The 20,842-nt window shown below is 36.8% G+C and overlaps 2 protein-coding genes and 1 pseudogene across 2 annotated transcripts; 1 reads left to right on the top strand and 2 right to left on the bottom strand.

The window, feature by feature from the left end:
• Positions 1–5,397: 5,397 nt before the first annotated feature.
• On the bottom strand, positions 5,398–7,666 carry LOC108207441 (wall-associated receptor kinase-like 8). The gene is made up of 3 exons (XM_017377889.2): positions 6,692–7,666; positions 6,429–6,593; positions 5,398–6,341 (listed from the first exon to the last, which is right to left on the bottom strand). Exons 1-3 carry the CDS (start codon positions 7,527–7,529, stop codon positions 5,398–5,400), a joined length of 1,947 nt encoding a protein of 648 aa, XP_017233378.2. The 5' UTR covers positions 7,530–7,666.
• Positions 7,667–8,879: 1,213 nt separating this feature from the next.
• LOC108208255 (probable leucine-rich repeat receptor-like protein kinase At1g35710) lies at positions 8,880–11,688 on the top strand (annotated as a pseudogene).
• A 1,533-nt stretch (positions 11,689–13,221) lies between these two features.
• Positions 13,222–20,256, bottom strand: LOC108209108 (ubiquitin-activating enzyme E1 1). The gene is made up of 7 exons (XM_017379851.2): positions 20,023–20,256; positions 18,984–19,345; positions 17,842–18,059; positions 15,788–16,582; positions 14,718–15,586; positions 14,188–14,620; positions 13,222–14,024 (listed from the first exon to the last, which is right to left on the bottom strand). The coding sequence occupies exons 2-7, from the start codon at positions 19,330–19,332 to the stop codon at positions 13,428–13,430; spliced, it is 3,261 nt and encodes a 1,086-aa protein (XP_017235340.1). The 5' UTR covers positions 19,333–19,345; positions 20,023–20,256; the 3' UTR covers positions 13,222–13,427.
• Between the last annotated feature and the right edge of the window lie 586 nt (positions 20,257–20,842).

The following is a 20,842-nucleotide window of genomic DNA, read 5'->3' on the forward strand; positions in this document are numbered from 1 at the left end:
CTTTGATAGAATAATCGAAGCATGATTAATTCATTTTTGAAATATTTAATTGGTATCTATTTTTGATGCTTTATTGATTTTTTACTTGTGAATTAATTGTGATGTATTGGCACTGGTGAAATATTATTGCATATTTCTTAAAAACCACTAGTGCTAATATCTTTTAGGTGTTTAATATTCTGAGTACAAGGGAGACAACAAAATCTTTATTCTGTCTCATATTTATGTTCTGGAGTGGTGAGTTTCTTCAAAGAAATTTTCTTATCAATTGATTTCAACAATTGGTATCCACTACTCTATTTCATATATATTTCTTAGAATATTTTGCATCTATACATGTAGCGTCATAGGACGAGACATTAATTATCTTGTATTTGTGTACTTGGTGATCTTTGTCACTTGTAGCGTCTGTTTTGACGATGTGCTAGTATGAGGCCTTTTCACTAATTAGTGTGGCGAGTGCTTTATACACTGTAGCACATAAATTTTCTTGTTTCCTTTTTAAAATTGTAGTGAGAAACAAGAGTCTGTGTCTTTTTCAAAGACAAGTTCATTTAAACCTTTTATGCATAATTTCAGACTCTTGTACTCAAACCAGTTTTTAATGGAAAACTTTGATTCTTTCATCGGTTGTGATTGTCATTCTTTATGAAAATCATTTTTACAATCACAACTGATTCATTTTTCCTCAAAAAAAAAATTAAATGCAATTGCTCTCATTCAAAATCATAGATTTTCTAAAAGTGCATTTATATCTCTTTCTGTTCTTCGGAACTTAATCAGCCTCTTGGCTTTCCTAGATAGTCATAAGGTTGAAAACCAACAATCTTTATCCCAGACTATAAAACCAAATTCAGAACACATCCCAACTTTCCCCCTGGAGTAATAAGGAACTTATTAGACTAGAGGTCAATGAGGGAGAAACTGTACTTGTTGCAGCAAATAAGGATGTGAGGGATAGTGTACCCACAGCTCTACCTCTCAAGAAGAAAAGGTGTTTTCAAACTTGAGGTAACTGTTGCTCATCTGTATTCTCTCAAAAGAATATAGAGCTGAAAAGGCAATAAAACAGTCTCTGGAATCATTCTCTCAACAGGATGAGTCCATTGAAATTCGCTCGTCAGCCAGAGCATCTTGTATTGAGTCAAGCACATCATCAGTAATCACTCTGATGAAGAGCCTAAACAAAAATCTTATGGACACAATACAAGAGAGTGCACAGTAAGGTTAAAGGTTTTGTTCCAGAAGCAACTTCTTCATTTACCATTTTACGGTAGATAAGATGGTTGATGCCTTTACAGGTGTAAGGAGGAAACGAGGATCTCAATTGCCAAATCTTCAGGATTCTCGTCTCCCTCCCCAGATAAGAACAGATCTGGATCCAATCGGAATGGATTTCCTATTTATAGGAGATCGGCAACTCTCTGACTATGAGTCAATTTATTGATGAGTCAGTTGAGGATCGGGGATTTACGAAACCCCATTGCACCGCCAGTGACCTCTCTTGAAGGGGCTATGGTGATTTTCTCATGCAGGTACAGAAGATCATACTTTGAGTGCTGAGAGAAACACTGTGAGCTAAACACTGAGAGTTAAACACTTGGTGAGATTCTGAGAAGAACCAGTGAGATATCTGAATGAGAAATATGTGAGCATGAGTGAGTGCAAACACATAGGAAATTGAGAAGAGTGAAACACTTGTGAGGTACATATTATAATATTTAGTATCAAAAACTCACATGTTGTTGAAAGAATTGACGGAAGCAACTACGGTTCATTCCATTTCACGGTGTGAACTTGTGGTTGATGATTCTCTTGAATCAAGTGTCTTCACAGACATTGAGGAGGACTTAGGCCTTTGCCATAATTAAGCCTTTGTCTAACCTCCCAGAGCAAACAACTCTGGATCCTTAATTGGATAAGCCACTTAGTGGTTGGCAACTTGTGGACCATGATTCGGATTTATCTGATGAGTCTGCAGGGACTGGGAATTACGAACTCCCATTGCACCACCGGTGACCCCCTTTAAGGGTGGCTAAGGTGATTTTCTTGCAGGTACTTAGCATTTTGGAAGCTCAGTATTTGTGTGGAGGGATACACTTACAGAACTCGTGAGTGACACCCTTACCCAAAAACCGAGAGAAAATTGAGTGTTGAGTGATACACCTGCAGAACATTTTAGTGAGACACCTACTAATTACCAAATTTATACCTAAAGACAAAGTGGATGTTGTTACTGGAATGTCAATTTTATTCCTTACTTTTCCGTTTGGAACCTATTCTTTCAGCATAGGGACCAACCCAATCAAAGTAAACCCTTCTTCTGAACTCTTTCTTCGACCCCAGCTTTAGCGTTGTTTAGTTCTCTACGGGGATATTATCTTTTGGTACAGGATGTATTGGACACGTTCCTTGACCTATTTGATACCACATATCCTTGGAGGATTCCACAACTAAGGGGGAGAATATATTTAGGGGGAGAATTTATGAAAGGGGGAAGAAAAAGTAAGTTAGCTTTCTTCTGTTGTCTACAACTAAGGGGGATTAAACTACTCTTTAGCTGTGTACTACTGAGGGGGAGATTCTTCTTTCAACTAAGGAGAAGGATTGATCTTTCATCCAAGGGGAGACAACTACTTATCACTAAGGGGAACCTGATCAAGGTAACGGGAGGAGAAGTATAAGGTGATACATTTATTCTTCAGTAAGTGGTAGACATGAACTCATTCATTACCACTGAAGAATTCAATGAAGCTGCTGATTGTTCTTTGCATAATGGAATGTTTTGAATTCTCTTCAAGACAGACTATGAGGATTATCTGGCAGGAAAGCAAGAACCAGAGAAATAAAGGTGATATGCACATTTGTTATTTCTATTCATGAAATCTGGAAATGTATTATATGATCCAGAAACTTTGTAGCATTATTTACTAGTCCAGGACTTTACTTTTTCTAGTGTTAGTTGAGTTATCCTCCAGAGGATTTGCTTGTTATGATTAACAAACAAATAGGGGGAGATTGTAAGTCTAAATGTAAAGACAACCCTATCTGTTACATAGGGATGATAACTCAACAATAGAACAAGACAAGTAAATAACACTACGCCTGCACCGGAATCGGAAGATACGAAGACAAAGGTTGAAGAAGCCATCTACAGTCTTGAAGGGATAAGTTCACTGGAAGAAGTTCATTAATATGTTCATGCCTCAGTGAAGAATAAAGATTGAAGTGATCAAGATTGTGGAAGCAATGAAGATGTTGTCCAAGTACTCGAAAGATTTCAGTGCAACCCCTGAAGCAAGATATTTCTATATATCTTGGTTGGTTATTTATAATCAACAAACTGAAGCATAAACTAACCCGGAACCGACTGATCAATGTTTGCTGACAAAGACGGTACAATGTTTAACTTCAGTGTTAGTCGCTTGTGAACCAGACCAGTGCACTAAGCGTCAGCACGTACGGAGTTTGCAAAGTATTTATCAATCGAAGAATTGATCAAGTCATAACAAGTCATTTGTTCCAAACTCAAGCCAAGCCAAATGCCTAGCCTCTGCAAGCTGTATCAAGTCTACTGCTCAAATGTCATATGTCAAGCTTCCACAGAAAGCCATATCAGGAAGTGACCTATCTTTTATATGTGTGCACTTATATATTTGTATATGTACAAATATATTTATATATATGTATATATGTATATTTAATTAAATATAATATATATAATATATATGTATATATGTTTTTAAACATATGTATATGTATATTTATATGTATGTATATTTAAATAAATATATATGTATATAGTATATGTATTTATATTTTACATAAGCAATTATATAATTAAGTGTATATATATATTATATTATGTGCATAAATATATGTATATTTAGAGAGAGTTATATATATCTTTATATATATATTTATATTTATATTTACACATAGTTATATGTATATTATATATATTTAAATATATGAGAATATATTTAAATATATGTGTATATATATGTTACTATTTGTTTATATAAATATTATATATATGTATATATTTATATATACTTTTCTTTATATATATTTATGTTTATATTTATATTTATAAATAACTATATATATCTCTATATATATTTATATATATATTTACATTTGTATTTACATATAATTATATATTGTATATATTTAAATATATGAGAATATATTTAAATATATATACATATATTATTATATGTTTATATAAATAAAATATATATGTGTGTATATATTTATATATACTTTTATTTATTAATATAATAACAACATAATATATTATATTATATATTTTATGCATGCATGTGATGATGTCAGGTGTCTAGGGCACTCTAGGGTTTGCATGGCTTTGTATATATATGTGTATCGACTGTGATCAAAATCGGCTAAGTCAGATGTACAACAACTCCAGTAAGAAGCTTTGGAAGCGCAAGGTTTGACCTAGAAGAGGTCCAAGGAGTGATAACAGTGGAGCTCTCCACTGTAGGAGCGCAACTTTGGTTTTAACTTAGAAAAACTCTAAGTCATTACTTCTTCACTGTGAAAGAGATGAGGCGCAAGTTTTGACTAAAGTCAAAACCTGCGCTTCACATCTTCACAATACAAGTCTGCTACTTAGAAATACTCTAAGTATTCACAGTCACTAGAGATAAGCTTGTTAGCGCAACCTTTGACCCAAAGTCAAAGGTGGCGCCACATACATGGAAAGCTCTTAAGCGCAAGTCTTGACTGAAATTGGCGCAAGGTTTGACTAGGGATTTCACTCAGAATTTTGTCTAAGGCAACACTGTAAAGCTCTCAACCCTGGCGCCAACTTTGACCACACCCTGGCGCAAGCTTTGACTTCAACTGCAGTGACCCTAGCGCAACTTTGGCATTCTGGAGTTAGATTTATTTTGTTAAATCGAATCCGTCCAGGACGAACTCAAGTCGTCCAGGACGAACTCGTTAACCATGGTTAGTTTATGAAAAGCCTATAAATATGTGAATTGTGTTCTCACAATTTACACAACATCCTTCGGGATGGATGGCCAAGTCCTATGCACAAACTCTCTTAAATATACACACACCCTAGCCTAGTTTTGTACCATAAATATTTGTAGTGGATAGGGCTTGTAATATTTAGAGGAGTGGTCATTGTAGCCAACCTTCGGGTTTGGATTTATAGCACCCTTCGAGGTATTTATCAATATACAGATATACCTTGGAAAATATTGTGTGTTGGTTTAATATTTTCATATCCTCAGAAACCGACCCAATAAATATCCGGAACACGAAACCCATTACAGGACTGCAATTTATTTATCCGCAAGATTCGAAAGAATTTTAAATTGTAGTGAGTATCGTATTCAACCCCCCTTCTACGATACTTTGGACCTAACATTCTTTCATGCCCTCTTTTAAGATTTGTGAATCAAGAATATCGAAAATGCGACCCTGTTCCATTGCCAATACAAAATGTGCTACTAAACTCCGTTCTTGATCGTCAAGTCTAGGTCTCAAGATTGGTCTTTCTCCTGTCAAGAGCTCGACAAGAACTACCCCGAAGCTATAAACATCGCTTTTGTCAGTGAACTGACTAGTTTGGAAGTATTCAGGGTCCAAGTAACCGAATGTGCCCTGTACTCTTGTTGTCAGGTGAGTCTGATCAATAGAAATGTTTCTTGAAGTTCCGAAATCAGCCACTTTGGCTCTGTGCTTTTCGTCCAAAAGTATGTTTGATGACTTGATATCGCGGTGATATATTGGAATCGATGCAGCAGAGTGGAGATACGAGAGAGCTCCTGCTACTTCTGTGGCAACACGTACGCGGACATCCCAAGTAAGCGGAAAATTCTCATTGCGGTCATGGATGTACTCGAAAAGTGTTCCATTAGGGATGAATTCATATACGAGTAACGGGACCTCGGTCTCCAAGCAGCATCCGTGGAGCTTTACAACATTCCTATGGTTGATTTGTGATAAAATGACAACCTCGTTAATGAAGTGTTCGAGTTTAGTTTCATCTTCTATCTTGGACTTTTTAACAGCTACTATTTTTCCGTCTGTCAACATTCCTTTGTAGACAGTACCTTGTCCTCCTTGCCCGAGGATACGATCCACGTTAAAATGGTCCGTTGCCTTCTCCAGCTCCTTTGAAGTAAACAATTTGGTTTTCTCGACATTACCTTCATAGGAAGACATTTGCTGATGCAATAGCAGACCTCCGTTTCTTTTAAAAAATTTCTCCTTAAGTTTACTCTTTTTCCTTCGTATAATTACCTTGTACAACCACCAAGTAGCAGCCAGTAGCAATAGCCCCCCTAGACCAGCACAACAGGCTGCGAGACCAATCACATAATGAACGATGTTAGAGTGCATAGATGCATTCGAATATAGCTATGAATTAAATTGATGTTAGAGGGTACCTATTAGTATGATGGCTGGAGCTGTCTTGATAAAGGCTTCCTTGATGCATTTGTTATATCCGACGCTTACCCAACCATCTCGGCATGAGCAGTAGTAGCTTCCTTGCATATTATTACAGATTTGCTCACAGTTGTTGCGCGAATGATCTGCACACTCATCGACATCTGACATTGAAAAATGTATCAGACTTGCATGATATTTAAATTCTCCAGCCTAAGTATTAAATCAACGGTTTATGTGATTTTATGATTAAAAATATTACCTTGACATCCGTTTGGCAAATAAGGATTCCCATCGTAGCCTTCAGAACAAGAACACAGGCCTTCATCTGTACACAAAGTATTTTCTTTTTCAACGCACTGTTCTATCTTATCCCCATTGTCGTCGACAAATACAGCTTTCTGATATGTACAGGACCGATTCGGTAGTCTCCAATCCAGCACAGCAGGAACTTGTTCCCTGGATCGCACACTGAATATATTTGTCAAGTTCTTGAACCAATTTTGATCTGCAACAAACGCTTGCCTGCATATGTTCTGATATTTGATCGCATCAACGCTCCTCACGGACGCATTAATTGCATTTAAAAGCGGAGGAATTCTTGTTTGGCAGCAGAACCCGAAACAAGTCTTGTCTGAATTTATAGCAGTAGTGCTATTACAAAATGTTATGCACCCCCCAACATTGAACCCTTGTTGTGTCAGCACGCCAAGGGTTTCACATCCCAGTGCAGTAAATCGATTCTCCGTGTCTGAGAATGTAAAGCTACCGGATGCCATAACTTGCTGAACATTGCTTCCATTACCACAATTTGATAAAACAGGATTGTTGACCTGAATCGTGCCTCCTGGTGATATTTGTAGCACCTCCAGATTGTTATCTTCAAGGAAGGCTTTTGGCGGATTGAATGAGCTGTTGCAACGAATCTCGAATTTCGTATCAGCTGAACAATTGGCTCCAATTCCGAAAGGGTAACTTACTATAAGGCTTCCACATCTTTGCTGACATCCAGGCTTGGCTAAAGATCTTTCTTGTCCAGATGCTTCAAATGCAAACACTAATAATGCTAGCATCATGCATAGCAGCAAATGTTGAGCCATGTTTCCTCTGCTAGTTATTGTGTATGATAATACTAAGTATAGATTTATTTACTTGTTTCATTTGTCACATGAGCTGAAGTTATGAACTATAAAATGAGAGAATTGAGAAAAGTCATCCTCGTACTGCTTACTGCTTATTACCGTCAACAGTGTTAAAATATAATATGATCGTATAAACCCTCCTCTTAACAGGTCAAGATTTTAGAAGAATTGATCACTTAATAAATAGATCATCAAAATTCTGATGCGGTTGTTGAAGGTCTCTCAGTCAACCCCAGGAAAATTCAACTTCCACGAGTTCATATATGACTGATTAACATTCAATTAATCAAATCCTACAACTAGGCATTTTTAGTTTTTTACTATTCTTGGCCCGTCCTATTTGCTAAATAATTCTTTCAAAATGGGGTGGATGTTTACCCAGAACTTCTCCACAAAACTCTTCTTTATCTATGTGAACTTTTTGTGTCTCCTGTCTAGCAGCCACAAGGTCCACAATCAACTAAAACAGAGAAATCTACCATCATTGAACTTTAAAAATTATGAATCATGGTATATCTGATATTCTAATCAAAATTAGGGTGGTAATATCAGACACGACCCGAACCCGAACTAGTCTGCTACCTGATTTACTGAGACAAAATCCGAAAATCACTCGACTGATCGAATGAACCGAAATTAGAATTTCATTTCCAAAAACTTCAATTTTCAATTTTATTCAATTTCAAGTGATTTTAGCTTGACGCGAAATCGACCCGATTGCTGACACGAACTTGACTGTCCTATAATTTTGGTGGGAGGTGGTTGTATAACGAACTTCCTTAAAAAAAATTCTAATATCCTAATAAAAAAAGTTATTCAAAAATCATGTTCACTTTTCATATAATATGTTTGTGCTTAATGAATTCCTAGCATCTAATAATTGATTATGATCAAAGAAGTTAATTTCCACAGTGCTTGGTTGATTAATCTACCCGCGTGGCGTGATAATCATGTTCATCAATAGCGTAGAGCCGTAGACTAATGCTTGTGGAACTGAATCAAAAGTGAGAGTTGCATTAACAACTTATTTAATAGCCTCTTGCTAAAACAGAATTTCATACATTAGCTTTGAATAGAAAAGGACTCTTGGAACTAATGCCCTTGTTGAACTTGGTGGATATCATGAGTGTTCAGCGGGCTCAACAGTTAATTGTTTAGCAACTTAACTTGACTTGAAATTTTTCAAAAATTTAAGTTGTTTAAGTAAAAGATATGTTTTTTATGAAGATATTCATTATTCTTCTCCCTCATACGCTTTTTTTCTTCCACAACCTTGGCCAACCTTACTTATGTACTTAAATGTTTCGAAAATGTGTTTTTGCTTTCTTTAGACTGAGTGTACTGCCTTACGAGAAGGGCAGGGAGAAGACTCGTCATAGACTTTGTTCTTGCAAGTTGTTGGTAGTATAAAAGAGACATATGTATGAGAAGAATTGATGAGTTAACAAAACATGGTTTATTCATGCAGCTTCTGCATTGGCCTACTGCTCATTGTAAGTTTAGCTGTGGCCGAGGCCTTTAATGATTCATCATCATTGTTAGAAACAAGTAAAGCAGAAACAGATGCTCTTCTATGCACGAAGTGGTGGGATCATGTGTCTTCATCTACCATTAGCTGCGACTTGAAAGGTGTTGAATGTAATAAGGCTGGTAAAGTCATTTCTATAGATCCCAACAAGAGATACTATATAGCGGATTTTCTGGGTAAACTTAAATTCTCTACCTTTCCCTACCTCGAAAAACTTAATCTTTTCTCTTGTGGCCTTACTGGAAGCATACCTTATGAAATTGGAATGTTTTTTAAGCTCAAATATCTCAACCTCAGTAACAACTATCTCATTGGTAGCTTACCTTCTTTTCTGAGTAACCTCACTCGATTAAAGGTGCTTGATGTATCTTACAATCAACTCACTGGTAACTTACCTTCTTCCCTGGGTGGACTCACTCAATTACGTGTGCTTGATGTATCATACAATGAACTCACTAGTAAGTTACCTTCATCCCTGGGTGACCTCAGTCAATTACAGATGCTTGATGTATCTTATAATGAACTCACTGGTAATTTACCTTCCCCCCTAGGTAACCTCACTCGATTACAGGTGCTTGATGTATTTTACAACGAACTCACCGGTAACTTACCTTCTTCTCTGGGTAACATCACTCAACTACAGTTGCTTGATGTATCTTATAATGGACTCACGGGTAAGTTACCATCTTACCTGGGTAATCTCATTCAACTACATGTACTTGATGTATCTTACAATGAATTTAGTGGTTCAATCCTGTTAGAACTGCGAAATCTCATTGGTAATTTACCTTCTTCCCTGAGTAACCTCACTCAACTACAGGCGCTTGATGTATCTCACAATAACTCACAATAAACTCAATGGCTCCATCCCATTGGAACTAGGAAACCTCCTAAGTAATTTGGTCGATTTAGACCTTAGCTCTAATCTATTTAATGGCTCCATACCTGTTTTTAAAAATTGTAGTGGCCTAAATCATCTGGATCTCTCCAACAATTCGCTCAGTGGCCACATTCCTGAAGAACTTGGGCATTGCGCTTCACTGGAATTCGTGAATTTTAGGCATAATAATTTGGGCGGAAGCATACCCTACAAATTTCTTTGTTCGTCACATTTAGCTGACTTGTATCTCTCACACAACAATCTTTATAGGCCAACCCCATCCACCAACATTTCAATTCGAAATGAGCGTGATAAATATTATGATGGTGAAAGGACTTTCTTATGTGAAAGTGGTGGATTGACTTCCTCCAAAAGAAAGTCACACTTGCTTGTCGTCTGTATAGTTCTTTCCCTTTTTATCGGCCTTTCGACGTTGATACTAGCCTTCGTGCTCTGTTGCCAACATACACCTGTGGAAGATCCATCCAGGATCAATGTGAGGAATGGTGATTTTTGCTCAATATGGAACTTTGACGGCCATATTGCATATGAGGACATTATGATAGCCACCAATAATTTTGACATCAGATACTGCATAGGAACGGGTGGTTACGGTAGTGTATATGAAGCCAGATTACCAAGTGGCAAGACTGTGGCACTCAAAAAGCTTCATCGCCTGGAAGCTGAGGAGCCGACTTTTGACAGAAGTTTCAGAAATGAGGCGCATGTGTTGTCAAATATACGACACAAGAATATCGTGAAGCTCTTTGGTTTCTGTTTGCACAATCGATCCATGTTTCTTGTCTACGAGTTCATGGAGAAGGGAAGTTTATTTTGTGCGCTCAGAGATGACGCCCATGCTGTGGAATTAGATTGGAGTAAGAGGGTAAACATTGTGAAAGGTATATCACATGCTTTATCATACATGCACCACGACTGCGCTCCACCAATAGTTCATCGAGATATATCAAGTAATAACATACTACTCAACTCTGAAATGGAGGCGTTTGTCGCTGACTTTGGTGCATCTAGGTTGCTAGAGCCCGATTCATCCAATCAAACAATAGTTGCAGGCACTTGCGGTTATATTGCTCCCGGTTATCTCTTCTCACTATTTCAGAAATTTTCAGTTCCACACTTTTATGTTGTAACTACATATTATCCCTAGAAATCTGTTATAATTTCCTTTACGTTTTCTGATCCTGCAGAGCTCGCGTACACAATGGTTGTGTCTGAAAAATGTGATGTGTATAGCTTTGGCGTGGTAGCGCTAGAAATCATGATGGGAAGCCATCCAGGAGACTTCCTCTCAGATTTTAGAACTTCCCGGTGCACTCCCAATAGAATGCTGAATGATCTATTGGACACACGTCTCCCGCGCCCAACAAGGCAGCAAGAACATGACATTGTTCTTATATTGAGACAATCATTTGCGTGTTTGTGCTCAAACCCAAAATTTCGACCCTCCATGAATACTCTATGTCGGGAGATTTCACAAACTTCAAAGATGCTGAAAGCAAATTCTATTTATACCATGTCAGTTGAACAAATATGTTGATTTCTGATAGTAACTGAGCATTGCAACAACTGACATGATTTGGTCCAAATATTGTGGTGTGGATACAAATCTTAGTTCGTCGAAAGTTTTCATTGGTGTTTTTATCTTGTATATTCAATATGTTATTATAAAGCAGCAATGTGTTTGTCCATTATTTGTCCATTATTACCAGCACTTTTCTACATTGATATTTTGTAGCGGTAGAATTAATGCTCAGCTCTGAATAAACGTGGCTTGAGCTCCTGCATACTATATTTATAACACGAGATTGGACTTGGCTTGCGGTCTATACTCCCTCCGTCTCTCTCATTTATTTACGTTTCTACCTGATTCCATGACTTTGCAAGGCAATTGGAACTAGGAAATCTGAGTCATTTGGTCACATTTGTACAACTCGGAGCTCTCCTACAACAATCTTGTTGACCCATTCCAATGCACCAATCTCCCAGATACAAAAAAGAGCTGTCGTACAGATTATGAGTATGATAGTATATTCACTTTCTTTTGTAATACTAGTGAATCGACTTCTAGAAGAAAGTCACACTTGCCCATCCTTCCCTAGCTTGTTGGTACTAGCCTTGATGTTTTGTAGTGCTCGAAAAACTTCGAAGCCGAGGAGCCAGCTTTCAACAGAATTTTTAGAAATGAGGTACGTCTGTTGTCAAAGACTAGACAGAAGAATGTGGTGAAGCTTTTTAGTTTCTGCTTGCACAATCGATCCATGTTTTTCGTCTACGAGTTTTTAGACAAAGGAAGTTTGTTTTGTGCACTGACAGACACGCCCATGCCTAGCACCACTATTACCCTCCACCTATTGTTCATCCAGATACATCAAGTAATAACATATTACTCAACTCTAAAATGAAGTCATTTGTTGCTGAAACATTAAAATTCAGTTGGATAATTTTAATGTCCAATTTTTTCACATGAAACATTGATGCACGATTTTCATGTGATACTATGAATTATTTATTATCTCAATTTTTCATGACATTCTTTCCCAATAAAGTTTCCATAGAAATTTTCTCTATAATTTATCCCAATTATTTATTATTTACCATTTAAAAACTGGGACAACAAATAATCATTATACCACATGAATTAGCACCCAACTTTCATTTATTATTTTTCATGTAAATAATAAATATCATCCATGTGAAATGGTATTTGATAAATGTTCAAAAAATTTATTTTTAATAAAGAACATGACATTATAAACAGCACAGATGCCCAGCTTTGTATATCCTCAGCATCTAATAGAATCCGTCCAACAGATACATGCATAAAGAGAATATAACCGAGCAAGTGAGCAACTACATTACGATCTAAGCAGCTCCTCATAAATACAGTACCAAATAATTCCCGACGTAAAGAGGGGGGAAAAAAATGTTATTAACACAAGGAGAACATGGCTGGGTGCGTGATTGATCCTACTTCACATTAAATTTCTCCCCATAAAGACCACCTCTCTTATCACCTTAAACGAAAAGAGAGAGTGAATAAAAATCATCACTCCAGCAACGTAAACAGAAAGGGAGAAATAACAAGAACAGCTGTAAGCTTGGATCCCAAAGCAGAAGTGTCCTACTTGTTAATCAAGATACAAACAAGCAGTGTTAGACACCCCTTGGTTGTGAAAATTAAACTAATCGACTAAAAACATCATCGAAAGACCAACCACCAGTACTTAAAGTCGAACTCATAATCATTTGATAGGTAAGAATATTCAAATTGGGCAACACCTTAAAAAGGTCAGACCATAGTTAGATACTCGATAATCTAGATATATGTATGAGTATTAAAAGGATAACATAGGAATTGCGTAAATCAAGCTACTAAACTCCTAAAACACAGCATGCAACCAAGAGTACATCTGAAATACTGAAAAATCTATCTGAAGTAGATAGATATCTGAGGAATGTCGATATCATTGTCATCATCGTCCTCACAGGCTACCACAACATCAAAGTGCCGACGGTAAGGTGGAAGCTCCAATTTTGCCACTTCCCTTGCCAAATCCACAACCTTCTTATCCATCCGGTCTTTGTGACGGGGAAACATGCTATTATAGAGAAGACAACTTCCACATGAAATGCTATAGGCATTCAGACCCTTTTCTGATAGCCATTTAAGAAGCTCCCTCAATGTTGGATTCCCGTCAACTATCCATCTGTCCCATACAGTCCACTTCATGTCCCTGTGAGCGAAGACTTTAGGGGGGACTGGCTCAGCAATAGAAAACAAAGGTAAAGCCAAATTTGCAAATGTGTTCCTATAGTCTTCCACTTTGTGCCCTCCATTCAGAACCTTGTACAGCTCAAGGCAAACAAAACCAGTAGCCATAGCAGTAGAGGTTGCAATTGCAGGGATGATCCTTCCCGCAATAAATTTAGCTTTCAGCTTATCAACTTCAGGGATGCTATAATTTCTTGCTCTCATGTTTGCCAGTGCAGCTATCATATCCATGTGGTAGTTTGTATCATCATCCTGAATATATTTCAAATCACAAAAATTGTTATGCAAATGTACCAACACATCCTCAGTCATATCTTGTTCAGGTGAAATATTAACTTTAAGATTATGCCATGCTGAAACTATGAACATGACAAAAAATTAACATAACACAATTTTATAGATAAAAAAGAGAGACCTTCTCAAACTGAATGGGTTTCATCTTGAACCCAGATGACAGACTCTTCCGACACTGCTCTAGTTTCATGATCAGCTCATTGATGACTGCACTGTCATCTATAGAAGCTGCAGAGAGGTTTGTGGCTTTCTCGTCAGTCTCAATTTTGACACCTTTCTTTGGCTGAAACTCAGGAACCATCACTCTATCAACAGCTTCGGCTAATGCCTTGGGCTGCACAGCCCAATCAGGAATAGGAATGCCAAATGTCTCAGCACGTAAAATGGAAGCAGCCATGACAAAATGCAAATGACTTGGATCAGAAGTACTGAACTGCAATGGTTGAGGAAACCGTTTAGGGGCTGACCAGAATGGAGCGCCAGTACTTGTTGAGGCGTCTTCTGGGAAAGTAAAAATCAACTGCTTCACACGGTTGGAGAAATAGTCTTCAAACCTGAAGCCAAGAAACAACGTCAAACCAATGCAAGCATAGAAGTGCTTCCTCTGCAACTATACATGAGAAACAAATGAAAATATAAACAGAGCTAAACCTTAAACGGGCCCATGTAATGCAGTCCTGGAAAGCATCGCATCTGTCCTTATCAAGGCACTCAAGAACACGTTCCAACTTGTCCCTAGCCTGAGCATCGCCTGCATTCACTATAGCAGAGGTATATTCACTTGTATTGAAAAGATAGGCATTTACTTCCGCAGGGGTTTTCTCCAGTAAACCCTCAAACTCAGACCTAGCCCATGTCAGGCAATGGTCAATGTTGTGCGGAAAAGAGTGCACAGTACACATGGGTGCTTGTTTCTCTGGTGGATCTCTTGAGGCACCATAATTCTCAGTCAGATGAGGAATAACCATCTGGGTGTTGCATTTGGCCCCCAAAGTCCCAGATTCCAAAAGTGGCTTCTGGAAATACAAGCATCTTTGATCGACATATAACCTAGCATTGACATTGTCAAGGGCATTTACTACTACACTCAGATTTTCCCAGTAGGTGTCATCAAAGACATTCTCAGTCTCGGGGCCCACGCGATTCTGCAATGCTTCAATATGCAGAGCAGGATTTATCAATGCAGCAGCCGTGGCAGCAACAGTTGATTTTGCCTGCCCTATATTCCAATCACGGAATAGAAATTGTCTGCTCAAATTGCTCTTCTCTATCACATCATCATCAGTTACTGTCAGTTTCCCTTGTTTGCCGCATGAAACACCCATCAAAGCCAAATTTTTCAGGAACTCACAGCCCAATGCACCAGATCCAACAACAAAAACCTGAGCATCTTCAAGTTTCTTTTGCAGCTTGGCCCCAAACACTGATATTTGTGCATCATAGCGGCTATTCTGTGGTTCAAATTCACTAACCTCCAGTGATTCAGTAGGAAGTGACTCAACCGAGTCGAAATAGAAAAACTGTAAGCAACATGCAGACATTTAGTGACAGTTCATTCATATATTACAGTCAATAAAAACTATGACTAAAATGGCAACAGACACAAATCATGAGGAAAATGATACAGGCTCAAAAGTGATCATCTCAAAAAGTCAAAAAACTGTGAAGACACGATATTGATTCCAGAACAAGCATTTAAGTACAAATGATACAAAGATAACCTGGAAGAGTGGATGAAACTTTCCCGAACATGCCTTCATAACCTCCTGGCCAACAATTCCACCAAACATAGCCGCCATGGGATTCAGAACAGCCCGAGCACCAAAAGAAAATTGACGCAGAAGTTTTGGGTTAATATCGTCTACTTTCCCATCCCCGAAGCTCTCATTCAGGGTGCTGGCAATGGATATGAGCTTCTCTGCATCTTCTTCAGAACCAGCAACCGGGAAGCGTCCTAATTCAGATATAAACTTGTCGAGTGCTTGAAAAGCCAAGTGCAAGAGTGGTGGCCGGTCAAATTTAGAGAAATCACTCAACAAATATTCTCCTGGGTCTTTAAGTGCTTCTTTTAATGGCTTAAAATTTAGGACCTTCGGCTGCTTCACCTGAGTTACGATACCTCCTCTCTCATACTGCCCAAAATTTGTTGTGTCCTCCTCAAGGTTGAAAGAATACGGTCTTGAATTAATTATCTTTCTTGGCTTTCCATCATTGAGTTCTGTCATTCCTTTAACCTCTGAGAACACAACAAGGTCTCCATCCTGAAATTCTAGCCTTTCATCATCAACACATGATATAAGGGCAGGTTTATCATTACTGATAGATGCAATAATTCCAGTGTGAGGTTCCTCGCCGTCAGTATCCACCACAGTGAACTCTGGGCCAAAATCACAGAACACATTACCAAAAAGACCTCTCACTTCAGTCTTTATGAATGCAATAGGTGGTTGATGTGTATGACAATAATCATTGAATTCAATTGCATTCTCCAAGTTAGAATCAGTAAAAACAACAGCCTGCCAGACATCAAAATATAGTGTTACTACCACACTGGTGACACATAAAAATAATACAAAACATATTACTTCCAACAAATACAGAGAATGAAATTATTGATATATATTGTGTTAAAATAACTACTATATAACACGATCATGCAATAATCATTTTCTGCAGTTTACGTACCCCAACTTGCTTCTAGTTTTCTTTTACTGGCTTATTTCCAGCTATATGATGGGATAAAAGAAGGGAACCGGTATAGAAGTGGGTAAAAAGAGTAGTGAGATGAAAGATAAGGATGCTGTAAGATGTTTAATGTATAACAAATTCATGAATCAGCCACACAGAGTTCAATGTACAGATTGTTAGGATTTCCAGAAACAAACTTGATAGTGTCAAAGTTTAAGTAAGCTGAAAATGCAAATTCCAGTTTAAAAAATGTTTTAGCAGCAGTAAATCTGTAAAATTAGCCATACAGTATCTTTTGTCCAGAATTATTATTTACTTGAGCTATATTTTGATTACTTATCTTCCGCATCATGCAAAGGCTAAATTTCTAGGACACTGGAATTATGAAAACACAGAAAAAGATAAAAGACGATTTCAATATTCATTGATGAAGAAATTCTAATACTTGATGCAGCAAAGTCAACAAATTAACTCAATAATATATTAATTATTTTTACATGTGTGGCTAGGAAGCAACTGCAAAGGGAATTCTCGTTACCAAGAATTAAAATACACAAGCAGCTATTAGTGTATTAAAAAGTGACAGTACAAGGTAGATGTATTAAATCTAACATGTTTACAAGAACCGGTTAGCCTCCGATTTCTTATTAACCTTTCATAAAAATTTAATATCAATTCGATAAAATAAATATAAGAAAGGTTTCTGTCGATCCACAAAAGAGTAGTTGACGTCATTTGCTTCACTTAAATTATAATCATCTCCACAACAGATATCCAACTATCGACAGACTAACTATGCAATAGGAACAGTTTAATAGTTCTTCGAACTAGTAGGTCACTTATATCTGACAAAATAGTTTAATCACCAACATAACCATAGTTAAGAGACGTGGTGAAGAGAAATGTTTAAGGTTTTAAACACGGCAACACTCATTTTCAGATATATGCTCGAGGATAACAAGAATTAGCACATCAAAATAATTATTCAAGTAATTTTTTTGATAAATAAGTCAATAAAAAATATAATAGTCAAGATTCCCATTAATAAACTAGTGATTTCTTTTAAATTTTAACAGAACTAAGCTACCTGAAAGCCAGAGAGTTGCTCCTTAGTCAATTTAGTGGTCAAACAGGTAACAACGACAGCATTGTTAAGCTCCTGCAGCTTTTGAACAGAAACAAGTGCCCTGTTCTTACCAACATCATTCTCTGTGAATATAAAATTGCTAGACAAATCCCACAATTCAACATTGCCTTCATCATGCAACGTCACGGACTTGACACCAGCAAGTATGAGATTCTTTGCTGCATGAGATTAGATGGATACATTCAATATCAAAGCTATAATTATTCAACTTAAAAAAGTTCCAGAAAATTTCCAGACCATAGCAGACATACTTTGACAGCAATACAAGATCGATAGTCATGCCACCAGGCACAATCACATGAACATACCTCCAAATAATATATACCACAACTCAAAACCATACTATATTCATGTCTATCCGAACATATGCACAAAGTACGATAAGAAAAAATAATTGATTATAGTAAGTTACCGGCTAGTCATAAAAAGTCGAGAATTCTTTCATAATACATATATTGACCAGATTTAATATGAATATAGCTTAACACATCAATTTATAATTTTATTCAAATATAAGATACCAAATTCAAATGAAGCATAATCACTAAATAATCCAAATACCAAAAATTAACCATGTCAAACCAAATAGAAACACTAGAATAATGAAAAACAAGCTGATACCATATCATGTTCATATCCATCTCCTTGCGGATTGCAACTGATTAAATCAGGGGATGGAACACCATAATCATGGTTAGTCGACTAGTTGCCTTCGTGATAACCATACATATGAGCAAGTAGAGGTAAATAAAATTCATGTCTCTTCCTAGCTGACTATAAACATAAACATAAACAACTTATTCCACATTAAGTTCTATTTTGTTTTCTCCACTAAAAAAATAGAGGCAGACATGTTTACCTACTAGACCTTGTGCTGAACAAGGTTAGAATAAAGTGCAAATGCAATCAGCCAACTCATTAAAGTATATATAAACTTCTAGAGCATAGATGGAGTACAATTTAACAAAAATTACAAACTAGGAGTCATAATTAACAAATGAAATTGAGCACCACAAATCAAAAAAATTCCAATATTGAGACATATAAAATGCTGTAATCCAACTCCAGAACAAAATGCATACCTATTTCAGTACCAAGACCTTGCATGCCTGAAACGAGCACATTTGAAGCAAAAAGCCGCCTCATCGTCTCTCGCCCATATACAGCAAGCTGCCTACTATGAAGATCCTCATCAATCTCCTGCTGATTTCCATCATCCATAGTCATACTCGGTTTCTGAACGCTACTACCTCCTGTGTTACTACCCCTTCCATTCTCCATACCTCCGTCTCCACTCTTAGCTGTAGTAGTAGTAGTTGTGTTCACACAAGAGATCAAACAACTCTTCTTAAGTAAACTATCTGAATCAATACCAGCGCTGTTATCACCGTCTACAACTCCTCCTTCAACTGATCTCTTTTTAGGAAGCATATAGTGCAACAAACTACACAAAACAACACAAAATCAATATCGCATTCAGAAATAAAGATCTAACTACTAATTAACACAAAAACCTTATATAAATAGCCTCAACAGTCATGTTTGGATACTTGTTACACACACAGTATCCATATATATACTTGTTAGTAAGTGAAGAATATAATCGTCCAATAAACTACTGGAAATGGCAGAAATTGCCATTAAAGTAAGACAAAATTACCATCACACTGAACATAAACCTAGCTTCAATAAATAATTTCTGTTATTAGATAATGAAGCACGTACACTTCATCATTACTACAACACCAAAACACGATAGCATAGAAAATATAAGAAAAAATTACTCACACAGTAAACCTAGACCTAGCTTCGCGCAATTAAAAACTTCATATACATACACATCCGTAAATAATGCTTGTAACTGAGGCACATAGTTCACTAATCCACTAAAAACACTACAAATCACCATAAAACAACACAAAATCACAATCGCATACATAAAAATGAAGATCGGACTACTAATTAACACAGTACAGCTAAACCTAGCCTCGATTAGATGCATGTTTGAACAAGACCTAGCTTCGATAATCGCAAATAGATGCTCTGATATACATACAACAGCGTGTGTGTATTTGTGTGTGTATAAAATGAAGGAGAGACAGAGAGAGATGAGAAACGTACCGATCGAAGCTGCGAAGAGTAAGAAAAGAGAGATTGAGAGTGAGAAACAAGAGCGAGAGGAAATGAAAGAAGTGAAGAGAGGGGAGGAGAGGGGGTATTTATAGATGGATTTGTATTGGGTCTAGGGTTTTGGGCCATGGTTATATTGAGTACATTTTTAGAGAGGGTGGGGGGAGAGACAGGGAAAGTTCCAGAAGAGGGAGCGATAAAGTAGTGGACTGCTACAGGTACGATGGAAATGAAATGTTTGTGCCAAATTTTTCCGAAATTTAAAATTTTCGCCGTGAAAATCACCTTTTTTATACACAAGTCTACGGTGCGTCGGTGCGTGCAAAACTTTTTCAATGCTTTATTTTTTAATAATTTTAATAATTATATTTATTAAAAAATAATTTGAAAAGACAATATACTTAAGGAAATTTTATAATTTATTAGTTTTCTAAAATTAATAATATAAAGTTTAATATGTTGTTGATATGATATAACCTTAATTTAGTATTGTATCATATGGTTTTCATTGTTTCGAGTTAGAAAAATTAATTGTTATAATTAAATAACTACAAGTGATTTGGCTGGAAATATAGGACAATCTTATAAAATATATATATACCGCGAACTACATTTTTATGGCATCTGATCATCGCAAATTAACTCTTCAAACGTATATCTATGTCTGGGACAACACGGCCATCAGATTTAGAAACTCTCAATACATAGACTAGTATAAAAATTAGAGCGAATGGAGAGAAAAATTTATGATGGTGTGAGATACTTTATCAAGATATCAAAGGAGCATAATACATAAAATCAAACAAAATTT

Source organism: Daucus carota, chromosome 2 (assembly GCF_001625215.2).
Source record: "Daucus carota subsp. sativus chromosome 2, DH1 v3.0, whole genome shotgun sequence".
NCBI lineage: Eukaryota > Viridiplantae > Streptophyta > Magnoliopsida > Apiales > Apiaceae > Daucus > Daucus carota.